General features: G+C 34.0%; 2 protein-coding genes across 2 annotated transcripts; both read left to right on the top strand.

Annotated features, from left to right (window-relative positions):
- The first annotated feature begins 6,889 nt into the window (after window positions 1-6,889).
- On the top strand, window positions 6,890-7,645 carry LOC131636111 (protein FAR1-RELATED SEQUENCE 5-like). Its single transcript, XM_058906762.1, has one exon. The coding sequence runs from the start codon at window positions 6,890-6,892 to the stop codon at window positions 7,643-7,645; it is 756 nt and encodes a 251-aa protein (XP_058762745.1).
- An 11-nt stretch (window positions 7,646-7,656) lies between these two features.
- Window positions 7,657-9,507, top strand: LOC131636110 (protein FAR-RED IMPAIRED RESPONSE 1-like). The gene is made up of 2 exons (XM_058906761.1): window positions 7,657-7,739; window positions 7,964-9,507. Exons 1-2 carry the CDS (start codon window positions 7,658-7,660, stop codon window positions 9,505-9,507), a joined length of 1,626 nt encoding a protein of 541 aa, XP_058762744.1. The 5' UTR covers window position 7,657.
- The last annotated feature ends 8,126 nt before the right edge of the window (window positions 9,508-17,633 follow it).

The raw sequence follows: 17,633 nt of genomic DNA, 5'->3' as shown, positions 1-17,633 counted from the left end.
AGCCTATTATAGGCCACAGGCCTGACTCGGGCCTTTCAAGTTTATTATAAGTCACGCCCAGGCCCTATAAATCATAGCCTAGTCTAGCCTATTTCCACCCTAGGTGCAACCACCCATCGCCTGCTTCGGACTCGCGTGTTACATGCCCACCAGCTTTTGCATGGTTCGTCCTCGAACCACATTGTACTAGGAGAGGTCTAGCTCTGATACCATTTGTAACGCCCCAGACTGCTTTCAGGATTATATATTGACCCCACAAAGCAAAACGAGTATTTTCAGCATGCATTGACCTCACACACGTTTTTCGGGAAACATCCTAGAAGGTCACCCATCCCCATATTACCCCAAGTCAAGCACGCTTAACTATGGAGCTCTTACGGAACGGGCTATCGAAATAAGATGTATCTTGTTGGTATAGGTAGTACCCATCCGTCCTTATAAGCTTTATTTTAACCATGCAGTCCCATACGTGCACGGCCTTGGAATCCCTCTCATTGCGATGTGGCGACCACTACTTTCCATATTCGGCATCGAGTGTTACATGCATGCAACCAACCATCTCCTTCTTCGGCCTCGGGTGTTATAGGGGTGAGTCGGGGACGTGCGACGTGCGATTACAATTATAATGCCTTGCCAATAGAATTGTTTAATCTAGTATTATTACATGAAGACAGTATATCAATAGTGAAAATTTAAATGGCGAGGGTTTTTGGGAAACCCTTGCTAATTAAATGAGACAATTTTACAATCAAGGCAAGAGTTATGAGAAACCCATAGAGTGAATTAGGGAGTTTGAGTTATTTGGTATATTTAGAATTATTCGATATGTTTAGAGTTGAGATAAAGTTATTTAATGTGTGTTATTTAATGTGTTTAGAGCTAAGTTTGATAATCAAATGAGTTGAATTTGAGTTATTAATAAGTTTAGAGTTAAGTTTGAAATGCGTATGTCTTAACCTAAAGTTTACCCCTAAGATTCTACCTGTTATATCATTTGCATATAACCAAATATCATAAGCATTTCATCCTCCTAATCCCTAACCCTTTAGTTTGAGTTTTGTGGGAGATCTCCAAATACCTTTTTGCATCTATGTTTGCTTATATTTTGTCAGTTAACTTTGCTAACCTTATCTCAAATAAAAAAAATATTTTCTTTCTTTTCTTATTGTATAATGTAGGGGCTTACAATCAAGGAAGCAAAAGAGTGTCTAAGATCTAATTCAATGATAAAGAATGATTGGAGGTTCAAGGTTACTTGTTTTAGGGATGAAGATATCAAAAGATCAAGCTTTGTTTCTAAATTAGGGTTTTGGTTCAAAAAGTCAAAGTTTGATCAACAAGTGGTCCAAAGAGTTTCCTTCAACTTTATGTGGTCAAGAAAAGTTCAAGGTTGTGCATGATCTCAAAGATGATTCAAGTATAATTCATGTGTTTATTTCCATGCGATCTCCATCAAATTATCAAGATTATTTAACGAATAATCAAGATTTCTTCATTTGGTATTCAAGTGTTCATCATTGTGCTATTGGATGCAAAGAAATAGCAAAACTCACAAGTTGGTGCATGGTTGGTTGACCTAAATTCAAGTATGACATATCACTTGGTCACAATAGCCTAACTCTCTCAATTCTCAACATTTTTTAAATCTACTTCTATCAAAATGTCACATTTGAACACCTCTACACCTTCGATTAAAGGGTCAAACATCAATTTTTCCTCTAAATACCTCAATTTTGAAATTGTACAAGATGTCCATGTGTGCGGAAAGGCTGGTCCAAAACTTGCTTCGACCTATTGCTAACACAAAAATGAGGTCATGACTTGAACTTGTCATCCATGTCATTTTAACCTCACACCTTTTGATGTGATTCTCTCCCACAGGTCTTGTGTGGCTTTGGCTAATATGCATAAGGATTTTCCTTATGCACCACGCATAAGCCTACCTAAGCCATTGGATCATGTTTTTAATCCAGTATTGAGTATTGAGTATTGAGTGGTGAGTATTTAGTATTGAGTAATAATAGTTGATGTCTAGAATTTGATCCAATGATCCAAGGGTCCATAATAATCTATGCACGGTGCATAGATTTTTATCTATGCACGGTAACTGCACCCGTCTTGTGTCTGGGTGCAGTTACCGTGCATAGATAAAAATCTATGCACCATGCATAGATTATTATGGACCCTTGGATCAAATTCTAGACATCAATTGTTATTACTCAATACTCAATACTCACCACTCAATACTCAATACTCAATACTCAATACTCAATACTCAATACTCAATACTGGATTAAAAACATGATCCAATGGCTTATGTTGGCTTATGCATGGTGCATAAGGAAAATCCTTATGCATATTAGCCAAAGCCTCTTGTGTCTCTCGTCTACCTGTTGTAGTGACAAATAACAGATAATTAAGTATTCTTCTAAAACTTTTGGCCTAATCACTAGCAACTACATGTTAGGGTTTTAAACCTAAGGTTTTTTTAAATTAGGGTTTTAAATTAGAGTTTAAACATAAACACCTAAACCTAATCAATTTTAATTTTTAAATACCAATTTCTTTAATATATGTAATCATTTTTAGCAGAAGCATGTTCACCAATAACTTGGTAAGGAAACTTACTATGGTGGACACTGCCTTTTATCAAAGCTCCAGAAGCAATAAATAAAAATTTCAGATCAGTTGATTCAGTTTATGATAGTTTTCTTTCCACTTTCTTCTATTTCAAACTAATAAAGCATGTTATATTATATACCATAGGATTAATATGACGTTTAAACTTTAAACTCATTAAATATTAAACTTTAGGATTAAGTGGAGGCTGAATAAAATTGACAGACAATTCATCATATAGAACAAACATTTTAGGACAGCAAAAAATCATAGGTCGGAAGCATATGATTCGTCAAAATGTTTATCCCATATTTTCAGGATTAAATGTCCGTGATATGTCACTAGCTTACAAATTTATAGTATTCTATCATAATTACTTATTCAATCCTGGGTACTATCTAACCTCGTGCCTTATTTAAGATACCAACGTTTTGAAACAGACAAAAACAAAAGATATCCGATACAATCAGCACTGGCATGTTTGATGAAATGCAGAAGTGGACTTAGATTATTAATTGCTCATAACAATATCAATAAATAAAACCAGTACCAACTGAAATAGAAATCAATTAATCGAAAAATCAATCAAGTTCTCCATAAATTTTGCATCGGTGAAACAACCCTTCATCAACATCAATAAAACAAACCAGTACAAACTGAAATAGAAATCAATTAACCGAAAAATCAATGAACAACAAATTTCTTCATTTTCCAACAAATTTCCAACCTAACAGTTATTAAATTAACAGAAGAAAGATACCTCTTTTGCCGAAGAAGAAGATATAATGTCTCTAATGGCGAATAAGAAGATATAAACCCAGTAGAAACGAATTTCGTTTTGCAAAAGAAGAAAATCGGTTCTTAGAATCCCCGTGTTCTTCGAATTCGCTGAAGGGTTTTTCGTGTGAGAAGAAATAAGCGATTTCGTGGATGCAGAAGCGATTTAGTGAGACAAGAAAGGAGCGAATTTGTGAGACTCTGAAGGGTTTTTCAAGGATTCAGTGAGAAGAAGGATAGGGCATTGTGGAAGAGAAGAGGAACAATAGTAGGAGAATAGCAACAGTGATTAGAAACTATTTTTTAATTTCAATTTTAATCCACCTAAGGCAGCGCTTTTATAGAAAGCGCTTTCTAATGATAATCTAAGGCAACACTTTTGAGAAGCGCCGGCTAATATGGGCCTTTACCAGCGCTTTTAAGATATTTATTTAAAATTTATTTGACTTTAGACAGCGTTTCTGAGAAGCGCTGGATAATGTGGACCTTTACCAGCGTTTATGTAAAGCGCTTTCTAAAGCAACCTTTTAGCAGCGCTTTTCACAAGCGCTGTCTAAGGTCGGACTTTTAGCAGCTCTTTTATTCATTTTAGTTTATACTTTCCGTGTTTTTTTACTTATAGCAGCACTTTTGTATAAAAGCGATGTCTAAGGTACGCTGTCTAAAGGCCTTTTTGGCGTAGTCGTTTGAAATTTTGCTAAAAGAAACTAATTAAATATATAATATAATACACATTTAGAAATGTGTCTACCTATCTCCAATATATCATCAAGTATAATTAAATATATAATATAATACACATTTAGAAATGTGTCTACCTATCTCCAATATATCATCAAGTATCAGCCATAGGATGTCCACAACTCAAATTGCAAAGAGGACTGAAATTCTTGAAAAGCTGAAACATATTTTGACATTCTGTTTCTGTAGCTTACCATCAAGATTTTCCTAGAATACATATTTCACATTTTGTGAGAATGTATATAGAGAGGAAACTAAACTAATTGCCCGTAAGAATCAAAAGAGTTTTGGAGGAATAAGTCTATACTTTGGTAATCATATTTATTTCAATTTCAGTCAAACTTAATTTGACCATTTTACAGCCTCCTTAACCTAGAAAAAAACTTTCATATCCTCTTCAAAATCCTCCAACTAACATGCCCTACACTCATTAATCATAGATATTATTTATACATAAGTTGATCAAAAATAAGACATGATCATAAAAGAAAATGTAAGAAAATGAGAACTACTTCAATTTTATTAGGACCATGAACAAAAACTAGAACATGATCAACAAGACATCGAGAAGGCTTCTTCCCAGCCATCATCATTTATTGAAATGATCACAAACTGATACAACACACTACATTTCGGGGAAGATAATATAAATTAAGGGTTAAGATACAAAACCACAAGACCAATAACGCAAAGAGACAACTTAGGGAATTGTTTTGAATTCTTGTTGTCCAGAGTTAACAGAGTATCCAAGACAAGCATAGTTGAAACTTGATATTTAAAAAACTTGTGAAACTCACATTATATTTTTTCAAATAAAAGTTTGATACTCAAATGTTTGTTATGTTATTATGAAGCCGAAGAAAATAAAAACAAAGTGAAGACTACTATTTTGATAAGTGTTATAGTCACAACTACTTTCTACATGTTATGCGGTTGTGTCAATTTCAATTTCTATAATCACTTATGTTTACTCTATATTACCAAAGTCACCATCATTATTCATCTAGATGGAGCTTTCCATGTTTTCTCCCAACCGAGAAATGGAAAAAACTTCAATGAGTCCATTTTTCAACTGCGAGAAAACTTGCATAGGTGCAACTAGTGGATAATAATTCTGATGTTGGCTTTATTAGGTAGCCAAAAAGGATTTATAGGGAAAAGATTCGACACAACCGCAACGCATGTAGAAAACAGTTATACTAAAAAAGTGGATTTCATTTTCTCCAATAACAATTAATGAAGTATCATACTTGAATTTAAAATAACATTAATGAGTTCTACGATTTTTTTAAAGAATGAATAATTTTACATGAACTTGTACGTGGATCATAAAGTAAAAATATGCAAAAATAAATGTTACCGACATATGCGAAAATATTTTTCTAAACTCCTTAAAATTTTACTAAACTTTTTATAAATGTTACCGACAGTGTTATTCTTGTTTTTTTTTTTACAAAGTCAAAAATATATATATTATTCATGATTTTTTAATATTGGATTCTTAAGCTTACTTGGGCAGCTGCTAATATGCATAAACATTTATTTATGCATGGTGCATAAGTTAACCTAAACCCTTGGATCAATATTTCCATCTAATGGCTAGAAATCACCATATATATATTTACTAAAAACAGAAAAAAAAAAACGTTTTCGTGATTTGTTCGTTCTCAATTCAACGACTCAGACATCATTTTCTTCTCAATTCACCACCGTCGCCACCGCTGCACCGTCGCCACCGCCAATCTCCGCCGATCACCACCGTCTTCATCCTTCTTTCTCAACACATCACCACTGTTGCCATGCTTCCTTCCCAACACCTAATCATCGTCGCCTTTCTTCGCCGCCATCAATAATTCATTCCGGTGATTTCTCACAGCTCACTTTCATCCACGAAATCATAGGTATTGAATTTTAAACTTGTTAAATTTAATTTTAGATGATTCACACTTCAATTTCTGGATTTCTATAGAACTGATTGTTTTACCTAATTCAAGAATTCATTGAGTAATGTATGTACTATGGTTGAGTAGTGTTACGATTCCATGAGTAATGTATATTTTGATAGAATAACCTTGCATACTTCTATGAGTAATGTGCGATATATTTTGATATAATAACCTTGCCTAATGTATATTGGATAAGGTGAACGAAGTGAAAAAGTACAAGGCTGTCGAAATTTCGAAACGCGACAACACCGAGAATTGCTCTGCAGCATCACCACAGACACACCGTTGAAACTCCCTCTCTTTCGGTCACAGCTCCGCTCCGCCATCGGTGAGTCAGACTTGCTCTCCCTATCTCACCTATCATCTTTGTTCTGCTAATTTCTGTGAAATTTGGTTAGAAGGGTATCACACAAACTGTTTGATTAACTGAATGTGTGTATTATAGTGTGTCTTATAGAAGGATTTTCTTTGTAATTTTTCTATGAACAATAAATGAATATTATGTTACTGGCCGTAGAATTATGTTGTAAACCATGAGTTTGGGCTGCACAATTATGTTGTAAAGCTTTTCTCCAATTGAACTAACCGTGCTTGCATATGAACAGGGGATTTACATTACCCTTAGTGTTGAATTTCAATAGAACTGATTGTAATTATGTTGTAAATATGGTTGAGTAATGTTAGGATTCCATGAGTAATGTGCAATATATTTTGATAGAATAACCTTGACTGTGTAATATTGAATATGCATATCTATCTGTCTTATTAATAAAGTTGTAATTTGTATTATGTAGGTTGTGTTGCTAATGGATGAGATATCGTCTTCCACAAATGTCACTCAAGATGTTGGTTCAATCTCCGATGAAAATAATGAATCGTGGCAACATTTTGTCTTCCACGAGCTTTCATCAATCAAGGATTTCTATGCTAAATACGCTCATGAAAAGGGATTTAGCGTGAGAAGAAATTTGCATTCCTTCTATGATTCTCGTAACAAAAAAACGGACATTGTGCAATATATCCGTTATGTTTGTAACAAGCATGGTTTCAAGCACGGAAGTCGGGCGGATCCTAAGAACAAGACAAACTCGGATACTCCTGTTCTCATTGAATATCATAAAGAGAAAGAACTTCCCGAGGAAAGGACTGGTTGCCCAGCTAGTATTTCGTTGAAGTATGATTCCAATGTTAAAGGTTATCACATATACAAATGGAATGTTACTCATAACCACCCTCTCCATAAACCCGAGCATTCGCATTACTTGAGATCGGCTCGAGAGATTAGTGAGCCTCAAAAACAACTTGCTATAATAAATTCAAAATCAGGCATGTCTGTAAGATCCTCCTTTCAAGTTATGCGTCAAATAGCTGGTGGTTCAAAGAACCTTGGGTATTGCTTCCAAGATTTAAAGAACTTTCTCACCACTGTTCGACAAAAGGAAATGGTCATTGGTGATGCCACTATTATCCAAGAATATCTTAGAAACGAAGCTTTGAGGAACCCGTCATTTTATTATGATATCCAAGTAGATTCTGAAGAGAACATAGCTAGTATTTTCTAGTCAGATGCAATCATGCAGCAAGACTATGAATTATTTGGTGATCTCATCAGTTTCGACACTACTTATCGAACAAATACGGAGTATCGCCCATTAGGTATGTGTTCTATTCATTTCACTACTATTATATCAAGCTTCCATTTTATTTTGTATTTATCAGTGCGTTGATATATTTTCTCTACCATATTTATTATTACATCATGGTATATTAGTATAAAGATATATTGATAACATCCTTTGTTTTAGGTATGACACTGCTTTTAGATTGATATCATCAATTGTTTTAACTTTTTCGTTATATGTTTTTGTCACACATACCAGCTCCGTTCCTTGGATTTGACAACCACCGTAAGAGTGTATTATTTGGTTGTGCCCTGCTATACGATGAGACTTCAGCAAGTTTTGATTGGTTGTTTACCACTTTCCTGAAGTGCATGAAAAATAAGAAACCCATTACAATTTATACAGACCAAGCTTCTGCTTTGATGAAGTCAGTTCCAAACATCTTCCCCGATGTCTTCCATGGCTTGTGTTCTTGGCACATGGGGGAGAATGCAAAGTCCAACTTAGGCTCTCGTTGCAATGGTGCATTTCTTGACGAACTACATCACTTGGTTTCGAATGTTGATGATGAGGCAGAGTTTGACTTCAATTGGAATAAGATGCTTCAAAATTGTTTTGGTGGTAAAGCCACTTCTGAATTTACTTGGCTTGTCCAGATTCATCGTAATCGTACTCAATGGTCTTCTGCTTGGGTGAAATCACACTTCACTGCCGGTTTGAAGACCACACAGTTAAGCGAGTCGTTCAATGCCTTTCTTCGCCACTTTCTTCAGCCAGACCACTCACTTGTGCAATTCTTTATCCATTTCAATGTTATGGTTGAGAAAATGCGAGATAATCATGCTGATTGTGATTTCAAGGCTGCTAATACTAGGCCAAGAAACAATTATCCCAACAGCCAACTCATGAGGTCCGTTGTCGCCAAGTATACTCCAGCATCGTTTGCATTCATTCACAAGCAATATGATCTTTCTTTCAAATATTATTATGAGGAGGACATGTCAAGAAGTTCAATTTCTAATAGAGTTTTCAAAATGTTCACAATTCAACTTGTTCGTGATGCCGATGAGATGGATTTTGATAATGATGCCGCTGCGAATGTTTATATGTCGGTCGAAGAAGTTCCAGAAAACCTTCTTCCTAATGATCAAGATCCTTTGCGACTTGATGAGAGGGTTGTTACGGTAGATATTGGGAACAAGATTTTTACTTGTACCTGTCGGATGTTCGAGAACCGGGGATTCTTATGTCGCCATGTTTTCAAGATATTAGACTTCTTAGGGAGTTCTGTCCAATACCAGTCCTTGAAGTCCATACCTGACCACTACATATTGAAGCGTTGGACTAAAGGAATTCGTCCATCCCTTGATGCTTTAAAACCCATCAGTATTGGAGGTATTCAAGATACTACTTTTGCACAAAGATATCAACAAGCTTCTGGTGTTATGCTTCAGATTATAACCCGTGTTTGCATGGACCCTGATGCGTGCCAATTTTTTCTTAATGCTGCAATTGAATGTGGGAAGCAAGCGGAAGAGTTGATTGTTGCTAAAGGTGTTTCCGGTCAACCTTCATCTTCCAGGTCTGCATCTTGCAAAGATACTAGTGTTGCTGAACCTCTTGTAGTTGATTCTAGTGTAAAAAAGTTCAAAAAGAGACCCAATCCAATCAGGGCTAAGAAACGGCTCAAAAGTGATTATGAGTTAGCTAGGGAGAGACAAAGATTCATCGCACAGCGGAAGAAACAAAAGAAAGAAGAAGATGCTGCAAAATTAGCTTTAACAATCAACAATGTTGATTGATTTTCATTATTTCTTTCCATTATTTTAGACTATTATATTTCAGTCTACTATTTCAAATTTTCATCATACTGTAAGCAGAATTTTTACTATTCCGTTTTAGTTACTGCAAATACATTAGTGACCGGAATGGATAATAAATGATATTTCTATGTTTCCATTGTCAATTTAGCTTTTGCTCAATTAATCAATCAGTAGATGAATTAGTTTGTTTTTCAATTAGGAATCAACAATTATAGCTGTATAATCTGAGTATGGATAGTGAGAACCATTCAGGAATTATAGCTGCTGGAGCAGTCCCAGCTTTAAGAAGAATTGTTCTGTCAGAAAAACCACAGTGGCAAAGGGCACTTCATTTGCTCAGGAGTTTGCAGATATGATGAGTTATTGAGTCCAAGGGAAGAAATCCTTAAACAAATCTTATGCAGTACTTTATTATATATTTAGAAGAAAATCTTTAGTCCATATATCTTATTTAAATTTAAAAAAAGATATAAAATTCAATTCAAACCCAAAACGAGGATCATACTCTATTTCAAAATCAATTCTCACAAAATTATTATTTTATTATTACAAAATCACATTCCCTTATTTTTTATTGTATCGTGTTATGTTTTGTTTTATATTTTTGTTATCACACACAACACAACACAGTCATAAGTTCATATTATAGTTCCTAGAATTATTACAACAGTCGAGTAAACAACAGACAAAAGAGGAGCAGGGTACTTCATAGAATGAATAACTATCCTCCTCTCTTATCATTTTTATTACAGTGCAAATTGTTTTCATTAAATTCTTGCTTGTATTCTAGAATAAATATTCTAGATATGTATTGAGATTGTATTTGAATCGATTTAAAAACACCTCATTGATTGAAATTTTTTAAAACTAATTGTCATTGAATCTATTCATTGGATGTACCGGATGATTCAAACAGTCTACTAATTTAAAGTTGCAGTTTTATTTGAAAATACGTAAAAAGGAATCTGCATCAATATGGAACAGGACAGTAGCTTTAAAGAAAAAATTTGTCTACATTTAAGCTTAAAGAAACAATTTGCTCATACAAGTCAAACTTAATCAATTCTAGAAACCAACATTCTTACTACACAATTCAATATAGAGTTTTTTTCCTTTTTGTCCTAGGTTTTTTTGTCTTCTTCCCGGCTTCTTTCTCAAGGACTTGTGCCATAGAACATTCTTCCTCTTCTTCACCCAAGTTAGGGGCTGACTTCTTTGTCTTCACCTTTTTTTTGTTCTTCTCTGCTTCTTTCTCCAAGTCATCCTCCATAGCACATGCAGCCTCTTCTTCAGCCAATGTCAGAGCTAACTTTGTCAAGTTTTGAAGCAACTCATTGTCCTCACGCTTCAAGATGTCTAGCAACACTTTTACTCTTTGAATCTCCATAAAATCATCTTGCTCTTCATTTGTCATCATATCCCAATGCTTAAAAAAATCCCAAATTGCAGCTTGCTTGCTATCCCATTTCTCAATATATGTCAGAACAAATAGCCCGCATGATTTCCTATCATGTTGTAAAGGCAAATTCACATCCTCCCAACTCCATTGACTAAAGTCTATAGGTTCATTTCTCTTAGCATTTATCAGCTCCATCCCATATCTCACTTTCCACTTCCCCCAGTTGTCCCATTCATCTTCTTTTCGAAATGTGAACCTTTCACAACTATTCAGAAATCCGAACCTCTGTTCTTTGAAATCAATCACATATGCAGCATAGTGACTCTTCAAATAAACTGGGAAAAACCACTGTAATGATGAAAAGAAATCATGAGTACAATAATCAACATGGAACTTAATACTATCAAAACAGATTACTCAATACAGATTACTCAATACAGATTACTCAGTACAGATTACTCAGTACAGATTACTCAATACAGATTACTCAGTACAGATTACTCAGTACAGATTACTCAATACTATCAACATATTAATCAAAACAGATTGCTATAGCTAACCTTGTAATTAATCAAAACAGAGTATTCAATACTATCAACATATTACTTAAACATTATTGAATATTATCCCATGTGTTCAGTATTATTTTGTTACAAAACGTTCATACTTCTTAGGTTTCTAATTTGGAATATGGTTTAAACTTAGAGATTTGGATCCATCAAACATTGGCTGAATAGCAGTGTGATATTTCAGCCACTGTTTCACTGCCATATGGACTCGTCGAGCTGTAAATGATGTTCTTCATTGCTCTTATTAAGTTTCTTAATAACTACGTACTTTTTTTAAAATTAATTTTTAATACTAGTAGCAATAAAAATCTCAAAGCATGTCGTGATGTGATTAGTGTTGACACACTTAAGAGCAAGTCTGTTACCAACCAAGTTGTTATAAATTTCAATAGCATATATGAGAATTCAAAAGCAGTTAACTTACTTAAATTGTGACTAAAAGGTGATAAAAATTATCATCTCCAAATCCTAAGAGAGAATAACTAAAAGAAAAAAGAAAACCATACCATGGTATAGTAACAAAGTAGAAAGTTTACAACAGTATGCAAGTTTAAAGCCATGTTTTATCCATCTTATTAGCTACTTCACTATTTTCTAAAAACTAGTTGAGCTATTATTTTCAACAACCCCCTTAATAGCAGAATCAGCCCCCTTAATCAGCCCCCATTGTGCATCTCACTACAATCAGCCCCATTAATCAGCCCCCATTGTGCATCTCACTACAATCAGCCCCCTTAATAGCAGAATCATCGAAACTTTTTTCAGCGGGACGCACGATCTGACCAAATAGTATTATATGACTGGTAGTGTTTATCTCATTTGACACATTATCAGTTCCTTTCGTTGAACTTTTCTCAAATGAACTATCTTTCAAAGAGTTACTGAATTCTACCTTTGATATAGCAGAAATTCTTTCTGTATCACTTAGTATGGCAGATTACTCAATACTATCAACATATTAAACATTATTGAATATTATCCTAGCACAATATATTTACAATATGTTCGCACAAATATTAAGCAAAAATGTACTTACATATTCAGGATTTTCCACGTCTATATCATTAAAATCCATGTATTTGAGCTGTCTTATTAAATCTTCTGCATACTCGGCCACTACATGGGCTTCTCTATGATCCTTTTTGCGTCTAGTGATCTTGACGCCATGCTCAAACTATGTGCAAATAATTATAACAGAATACATTTAATATGGGAATTTAAACAATGAAGATATTGTAAATTTTAGTTAATTAAAACTAATCAATATGTGATACTTACTTCATATGTAACCGGGAATATCAACCTTTTCATCTTTCCTTTCATCATCTCTTTTTTATTCAAGAAACTAAAATAGTTTCCATGACATCCCCCTCTAACTTACAATCCTTCTTGAGACAAAATAAGGATCCCCTGTTAAGGTTGTCTAACATCTTGCATTTGTCTTGGAACAATACCTCCCTTCATGTTAAAATCATTATCAATTAGAGATGAAATATAATGAATCTCATTTAAAAATTGAAGTTAAAAAAATATTAAATGGCTTGAATTAAAAAATCAACGTACATAGCTCCTCCATTTGCTTCTGCCAATGTCCATGCATAGTTGACCAATTGTGTGTCTTCCTCACTCAATTTTGCCTTCTTCATTTGCATTACATATGGGGATCTAAAGTATTGTGACAATGCTGAGATCCTTTTTGGAAGCGGAATCTGTTCATTTTGTGGTATGTTCTCCATAAGTGTGTATGTTGCCACATCAGATGGTGACTTTCTACTTTCTTCCAATGATATAGGAGTACTGAATCCTAGACTAAAAGAAGGCTGACCCCAATCAGAATCATTCATCTCAGCTGTATCACCATGCTTCTCTTGACTTTCTTTTTCAGGCTGATTTGCATCATCTTCTTTTCCGGGCTGTTCTGCATCATCCTCTTTATCAACTAAATTTGCAGCTTGTTCTTCAAGCCCATGATCCGAATCATTGTCTTCACTCTCAACCAATTCAGGACTTGCATTTCTAGGCTCATGTGCAGCATCCTCTTTATCTCCAACTTCTTTTTCCGTATTAGAACGATGCTCCTTTTCTCCAACTTCTTTTCCTTTTCTCATTGAAGACTCAGCTTCCTCTGCCTGTTTGACCCAATAAGTCTTCCAATCTGCCCAAAACTTCAGCTTTTCATCACAAATTTTTATTTGTTTTTTAGCCTGCAATGTACATAAAAGCACTCAAATCAATAGCCACATATTACTCAAACTAAGCATGTATAGCCACATATTAAACATGTACTCTCAAACAGTAATACTGAATACTAAAATAACAATGAATAGCCATATATTATGCAATACTCAATAGTCAAACTGTAGCACTCAATACTGAATATTAAAATAACAATGAATGGTCATATAGTACACAATACTCGATACTCAAATAACAATGAATGACCATATACTAAGCATTACTCAATACTCAATACTGCTAATATATTACACTACTAAATTTGAATATTGAGTATTTCGTTCAGATATACCTCTTCTAATGCGTAGTCTTGTGGAGCCAAATGAGCCTCCATCATTTCATTATCCACATTTTGTGTCTTTCGCTTTTTCCCTTTTCTTTGGATCACTTTCTCTCTACTACGTTTTGCAGTCTCAGCAATTTTGTCATGCATCACTTCATCACCCATGTCTTTTGCTGCCATACTACTTTCTGGAATATCACAATCTTGTTTATCAAGAATGATCACCTTGTTGAAACCTCCCTTCTTCTTTATTTTCTTCAACTCCATGCTCACATTGCCATCCTCCCAATTTCCACAACTTGGTGCTTTTTCAACTATTTCCTTTTGTTTGGTTGTTTGCACCATATCTAAAAAATGTACCTACAATGAAGATATTAAATTTGATTATTAAATAAAATTTAAAGAGGATACATTAAATGAAAACAATATTTTAATAGATTACATACTAGAAGAAAGTGGAAGTCTGCTTTCCCAGAACATGCATCTTTCTTAATCCCTCCGTTGGCATGTTGAATTAAGTGTTGACACCAGTTGTAGCTACTAACTTTCTTTACTTCGCTCAACACTGTAGCATAGTTCAAACTAATCAAGTATGAAGTAGTAGGGCAAAGAATGGTTCCGATAGCCAATAATATAAAACCTTTTGCCCAAGCTTTGTTCTTTGTGATTTCAAAATTCATCAATTTTTCATACAAAACATTGGTATGTATGTGGATCATACTATCATAAGTCTCCCCTATGTACCCGAGCTGCTCCTTAAATTTCTTCACCTTTTCTTTACTTGATTTGTCAACCTTTTCCAAATCAATTATCTTCTTACCCCTTGGCAAATCATATACCCTCTTCACATCTTCTTCTCCAACTGTAATTCTTGCATTTTCATTGACAATCATTCCCCTATGTTCGTCAAAGTTATCTAAAATCCAACTTACAAATACCCCCGGGATAATGGTGATGTTCAGTTTTAACAATCCACCAAATCCACATTCCGTAATATACTTCTCTTTCTTAATACAGTCTTCTTTCTTCCTAGGATCTTTCTTTCCCTCGTTCAACAACAAAACTAATTCTGTCAGCTTCTTAGGGAAACACCTATGCAATATTCTTGATGATGTTTTTTTGCCTTTCTTATTTCTCATGTCAGCACTTCCATCCTCTTCCTCTTCTGTCCCAACTGCACCAGTATGATCATTCAAGTCTTCCTCTTCTGTCCCAACTGCAGCAGTATGGTCATTGTTGTCAATTCGTGCCGCAGATCTTGTTCTCATATCTGTCCATACAACATATTACTCAATAACAAGAATAGAAAGCAAGGAACAGAATATACTCAATATTAACAACATATTAATCAAATCCAAAAACAGATTACTCAATATTAATAACGTATTAATCAAATCCATAAACAGATTACTCAATATTAATAACATATTACTCAAATCCAAAAACAGATTACTCAATATTAATAACATATTACTCAAATCCAAAAACAGATTACTCAATATTAATAACATATTACTCAAATCCAAAAACAGATTACTCAATATTAATAACATATTACTCAAATCCAAAAAATTACTACTAGCTTTGTTCCATATTTTTGGTTATAGTTTGAAAAGAAAAAAAAAATACTAAGTATGAAACCTTTTAAAAAAAACAATACAAGCCACATCTGCTTGTAAATTTTAGAATTAAAAGAAAAGGAAAATTAAAAAATAAATAAATCAATATTTGAATCCTAACAAATCAACATCCAGATTTTATTCTCTAAAAGCATGAACTCATGAAATCTGGCCAGTATTGAACTATGCACAACTCCTAATAGAATTGTCACCATTAAACTATATCTAAATATATGACCCCTAATTGGTGGCATGGTTGAATTGTAGCTAACTCGTACAGGGCAGGGCCTCCCAAAAAAACTTATGATATGACTATTCTAAACATAAATATTGACAACAAATTACTCAAATCCAAAAACAGATTATTCAAATACTTACTTCTATGCAATATATTTGATGAAGTTCTTTTGCCTTTCTTATTTCTCATGTCAGCAAATCCATCCTCTGCCTCTTCAGTCCCAACTGCAGCAGTACGATCATTTACGTCTTCCTCTATGATTGTAACAAAATCATCAGAATGGTCATTGTTAACAATTCGTGCCGCAGATCTTGTTCTCATATCTGTCCATACAACATATTACTCAATAAGCAAGGAACAGAACATACTACAATAAGATGTCATACTACAATCCTAGATACTTATGTAGAATTGCTCACTCAAATTCAAATACAGCATGCTATTCTAGATTCACAAAGAAAAAATAAAAATATACAAGCATTTGTTAACAATTTATCTATTTGAAGCATGCTATTCTGTTCCGAAAGTTTCAGATTATACACACATATGAGAACAAGACACATAAATAAAACTATCTAACACGTGTCAAACGATAAAAAAACATATGTAATTACTTCACACGTGTCATTACTTTTCTTGAGTAACTCAACAATTTATTGTGTAACTCAACATGAATTATTAAGTTGTCACAATTACTTGAGTAAAAAAGATTATCACAACATATTACTCAACAAGTATTATGGGAGAAGAACAAGTATTATCAGCAGCAACAAGTATTACTTGAAAAATAGATAGCTAATCCGAATTTAAATCAAAACTTAAAGACATGCTGCATTTGAGGTAGAAAATTTGGGACTGAAATATAGACTCTTCCTTGACAAACTAAGACAACAGTCAACTAACAGTAACTGCAGATAATTTGCCCAGGATTGTTTACAAACTTAACTGACTCCATAATGAATACTATCCATTCTTAGACCCTATCACTGTGGGAGCTGAATAGCACTGGCTGCATTAAATCTACTTACTGATAGGCCATGCACTCATATTTACTAGATCCATTAAGCTCTGGCTGCCTTAAATCTACTTACTGATAGGCCATACACTCATATTTACTAGAATTAATGACTTGGCACAGCACCTATAATTTTAAAAAGAAAAACACACCTAGAGTTGTGTCCCTGTTTTAAAATGGAAACATCGACTTTGAACCAGAACAAAGGCAAATTCATTATATAGTAAATATGTTATATGCTAGAAACTATAGAAAGAAAACCAAAAGGTTCTTTTTCAAGTAAGTAGTTATTACAGCAGTTAGCTGATTTCTTTCCTCCAATATTAAAAATTACATGCAACTATAGTTTTTAGATAATTGATATAAACAAATTCCACAGAGGTACAAAATAAAATCTAACATCACTAACAAAGAAGACAAGTGAATAATGAAGACTGGAGTTTTAGAACTTCCTCCACAGAAGCATATACTCCTTGGAATATAACTTGTCACCGTGTTTGTAAATTGTCTAGTTCATAGTAGACCACTCATTACTCAATACATATTACTCTATTTCATACATATTACTCAAATCAGTCTATCAATAACTCAGCAAGTGACATATAGTGCTCATAGTAGAGCACTCATTACTCAATACATATTACTCTATTTCATACATATTACTCAAATCAGTCTATCAATAACTCAGCAAGTGACATATAGTGCTCATAGTAGACCACTCATTACTCAATACATATTACTCTATTT

The sequence above is a fragment of the Vicia villosa genome, unplaced genomic scaffold (assembly GCF_029867415.1).
Source record: "Vicia villosa cultivar HV-30 ecotype Madison, WI unplaced genomic scaffold, Vvil1.0 ctg.001633F_1_1, whole genome shotgun sequence".
In the NCBI taxonomy this organism is placed as follows: domain Eukaryota; kingdom Viridiplantae; phylum Streptophyta; class Magnoliopsida; order Fabales; family Fabaceae; genus Vicia; species Vicia villosa.
This window is presented reverse-complemented; position numbering and strand designations above follow the sequence as displayed.

Bases quoted from the DNA above. Each gene is read 5' to 3' on its own strand.
- LOC131636111 (XM_058906762.1), top strand. From the start codon at position 6,890: ATGGATGAGATATCGTCTTCCACAAATGTCACTCAAGATGTTGGTTCA.
- LOC131636110 (XM_058906761.1), top strand. From the start codon at position 7,658: ATGCAGCAAGACTATGAATTATTTGGTGATCTCATCAGTTTCGACACT. The intron at 7,740-7,963 runs GTATGTGTTCTA...CACACATACCAG, and splicing joins TACGGAGTATCGCCCATTAG to CTCCGTTCCTTGGATTTGAC.